Source organism: Geospiza fortis, unplaced genomic scaffold (assembly GCF_000277835.1).
Source record: "Geospiza fortis unplaced genomic scaffold, GeoFor_1.0 scaffold450, whole genome shotgun sequence".
Classification (NCBI taxonomy): domain Eukaryota; kingdom Metazoa; phylum Chordata; class Aves; order Passeriformes; family Thraupidae; genus Geospiza; species Geospiza fortis.
Window position 1 is genome coordinate 1,100,886 of NW_005054416.1, and position 3,055 is coordinate 1,103,940.

Genomic DNA, 3,055 nt, shown 5'->3' on the forward strand with positions numbered 1-3,055 from the left:
CGCCGGCGCCTACATCTGCGGGGAGGAGACGGCGCTCATCGAGTCCATCGAGGGCAAGCAGGGCAAGCCCCGCCTCAAGCCCCCCTTCCCCGCTGACGTGGGTACGGCCCCACAGCTCTGTCCCGAGTTCCCAGCTGCCGCCCCAAAACAACTGTCCTCAGGACACCGTCCTGCTGCAGGGACAACACCACAGTCAACACCATGTCCATTAAGAGCTCCCACTGTTTCATAGAATGGTGTGGGTTGGAAGGGAGCTGTCTCATTCCACCCCGCTTCCATGGGCCATATACCACGATCCCGGGTTGCTCCAAGCCCTGTTGAACGTGGCCTTGGACACTTCCAGGGATGCAGGAGCCACAGCATCTTTGGGCCACTTGTGCCAGGGGATCACCACCCTCACAGGGAGGAATTTTTTCCTGCTGTTTCCCCAGGTGTGTTCGGCTGCCCCACCACGGTGGCCAACGTGGAGACAGTGTCGGTGGCCCCCACCATCTGCCGGCGCGGCGGCGCCTGGTTCGCCAGCTTCGGCCGGGAGCGGAACTCCGGCACCAAGCTCTTCAACATCTCGGGGCACGTCAACACGCCCTGCACGGTGGAGGAGGAGATGTCGGTGCCGCTCAAGGAGCTCATCGAGAAACATGCCGGTGAGCACCGCGCTGAGCCAGGCCGGGGAGGGGCCGGAGCTGCCCATCCTGACCCTCCTCTTTGCAGGAGGCGTCCGCGGGGGCTGGGACAACCTGCTGGCCGTCATTCCGGGCGGCTCCTCCACGCCGCTGCTGCCCAAGTCTGTGTGTGAGACCGTGCTGATGGACTTCGATTCCCTGGTGCAGGCGCAGAGCGGGCTGGGCACGGCCGCTGTCATCGTCATGGATAAATCGGTGAGGGATGGGCTCCCCCGGCTCCCCCAGCCACGGTGGGACCCTCGCCTTCCTCACCCTCCTTCTCTTCCCAGACCGACATCGTCAAAGCCATCGCGCGCCTGATCGAGTTCTACAAGCACGAGAGCTGTGGGCAGTGCACCCCGTGCCGGGAAGGTGAGCGGGGGCCGGGGCTGAGGGGCTGAGGCACTGAGGGGCAGGGCACTGCAGGGACCCATCCCAATTCCCGCAGGCGTGGACTGGATGAACAAGGTGATGGCGCGGTTCGTGCGGGGTGATGCGCAGGCTGCCGAGATCGACGCGCTCTGGGAGATCAGCAAGCAGATCGAGGGACACACCATCTGCGCCCTGGGCGACGGTGCCGCCTGGCCCGTGCAGGTGAGGGGCTCGGAGGGCCTGGAGGGGCCAGCAGCCTTCCCCCAGCCCATTAACCACTGTCCCGCCCCGTGCAGGGCCTCATCCGCCACTTCCGCCCCGAGATGGAGGAGAGGATGCGGCGCTACAACGAGGCCAAAGCCCAAGCGGCATCGGTGTGAGGATCCACCACCTCGCATCCCTCGTCCTGCTTGGAACGGGTTTCTGGGGTGCTGGCAGCACTCAGAGGGTTCTCAATAAATGCTGCTGTGCTCCCAGGCTCTGCTGTGGACATTAAAGGGTAGAAAGGGACTGATGGGGCAGAGGGCCTCTGGGTCCTGCTGCCCCTGGGGCATGAGATCTCCAGGGATCATGGGGCCACACAGCTGGGGCCTGGATACCCCAGAGGGAAGATCCTGGATTTCCATGAGGCTAGGGGTGGGGCAGAGGCCATGGCTGTAGGGTACTAACAGACACAGTCCCCTCCTTGGGGACCTCACACTCCCTGTCCCCGCCGCAGTGGCACCAGGACTCCTCCTCCTGTGCCCGTGCCAAGGGACAGCTGTGCTGGCCCCACTCCACAACTCGGAGCCCAGGGCAGTTCCAAACATGGCTTTTACTGAATCACAGTGTGCGACATTCCCTGCTGGGCTCGGAGCCGTTTCCCCCATGCACGGTGGAGAACCGAGGCACCCCAGAGCCGCCCCTGCCCGCTCAGGCTGGGGCTTTCCGGGAGGGCACGTGGGTCTTCCTGCGGTAGCGGCCGGGCAGCAGCAGCTCCAGGGTCAGCTCGGTGATGATGGCCGTGAGCCCCCAGACCTTGTGGGGGCCGTTGAGGAACACGGGCAGGGTGTATCCGTAGCCGCTGGCCGTGCGGAAGTGGGTGTAGCCCTGGTTCTCCTCGCGGAGCAGGTGAGCCAGGGGCAGGGTGAACACCTCCTCCACCTGTCAGCACAGACCGCCGTGACCGGAGCGGCTGCCACGGGAAGGGGAGCAGCCCTGGGGAGAAGCCACTCACCTCATCAGGGTTGGGGTTCAGTTGCAAGGCCTCCAGCGGCCCCAGGTTGGCCACGACGGGTGCCACGGTCATTCCATGCTGGAAAGTGTGTCAGCAAGGGACAGGGTGACACCCCTTCCCCAGTGCAGGCACCCACCCTGTGTGTCATCCCTTACCAGCGCCACTACCTTTTGTCCTGTCACCTTGAATCCCTAGAATTCTTGTCATCCATGTCCTGCTGACCTGTCGCTGTCACCTGGAACCCATCAGCTGTGTTCCTGTCACACCAAATCCATCACCCTTGTCCCTGCTGCCCCGGTCACCCAGAATCGTCACCCAGAATCGTCACCACCTGTAACACCTGTCACCTGTGTCCCTGTCCCCCTGAATCTGCATGTTGCTTTGTCCCTGACACCCATGACCCTGCTGCCTTTTCCCTGTCATTCCAATCCTCTGCTGTCTGCAGCCCCCCTCGCCTGTGTTCCTGTCCCCCTGGATCCCTGTCACCTGCACCCTGTCACCCATCTCCTTGCCTTGTCCCTGTCACCCAGAACCTCTGCTCTGTCACCTGTGTCCCTACTGCTTTGTCTCTGTCAACTGAAGCCCTTCCTTCTCTGTGTCCCTGCAGCCTTGTTCCTGTCACATCGTGTTCCTGTCACCAAAACCCCTGTCACCTGTGCCCCTGTCACCCCAAAGACATCACGCCAGAACCTTTGTCCCCGTCACCTCGAACCCGTCACCCGTGACCCTGCCGCCTTGCCCCTGTCACCCGTGACGCTGCCGCCTTCCCTGTCACCTTGAACCCATCCCCGTGTCCCCGCACGCC

At 63.5% G+C, this 3,055-nt stretch overlaps 2 protein-coding genes across 2 annotated transcripts; one reads left to right on the forward strand and one right to left on the reverse strand.

The window, feature by feature from the left end:
• Nucleotides 1-6: 6 nt before the first annotated feature.
• On the forward strand, nucleotides 7-1,512 carry NDUFV1 (NADH:ubiquinone oxidoreductase core subunit V1). The gene is made up of 6 exons (XM_005426529.3): nucleotides 7-101; nucleotides 432-644; nucleotides 712-878; nucleotides 953-1,034; nucleotides 1,111-1,256; nucleotides 1,331-1,512. The coding sequence occupies exons 2-6, from the start codon at nucleotides 605-607 to the stop codon at nucleotides 1,412-1,414; spliced, it is 519 nt and encodes a 172-aa protein (XP_005426586.2). The 5' UTR covers nucleotides 7-101; nucleotides 432-604; the 3' UTR covers nucleotides 1,415-1,512.
• Nucleotides 1,513-1,829: 317 nt separating this feature from the next.
• On the reverse strand, nucleotides 1,830-2,351 carry NUDT8 (nudix hydrolase 8). The gene is made up of 2 exons (XM_005426530.2): nucleotides 2,251-2,351; nucleotides 1,830-2,177 (listed from the first exon to the last, which is right to left on the reverse strand). The coding sequence occupies exons 1-2, from the start codon at nucleotides 2,320-2,322 to the stop codon at nucleotides 1,947-1,949; spliced, it is 303 nt and encodes a 100-aa protein (XP_005426587.1). The 5' UTR covers nucleotides 2,323-2,351; the 3' UTR covers nucleotides 1,830-1,946.
• Nucleotides 2,352-3,055: the final 704 nt, after the last annotated feature.

What these genes read in the sequence shown, in the direction of transcription:
- NDUFV1 (XM_005426529.3), top strand. Translation starts at nt 605, where the DNA reads ATGTCGGTGCCGCTCAAGGAGCTCATCGAGAAACATGCCG. An exon ending in TCATCGTCATGGATAAATCG is followed by an intron (nt 879 to 952) that starts GTGAGGGATGGG and finishes TTCTCTTCCCAG; the next exon opens with ACCGACATCGTCAAAGCCAT. An exon ending in GTGCACCCCGTGCCGGGAAG is followed by an intron (nt 1,035 to 1,110) that starts GTGAGCGGGGGC and finishes CAATTCCCGCAG; the next exon opens with GCGTGGACTGGATGAACAAG.
- NUDT8 (XM_005426530.2), bottom strand. Translation starts at nt 2,322, where the DNA reads ATGACCGTGGCACCCGTCGTGGCCAACCTGGGGCCGCTGGAGGCCTTG. An exon ending in TGAACCCCAACCCTGATGAG is followed by an intron (nt 2,178 to 2,250) that starts GTGAGTGGCTTC and finishes CTGTGCTGACAG; the next exon opens with GTGGAGGAGGTGTTCACCCT.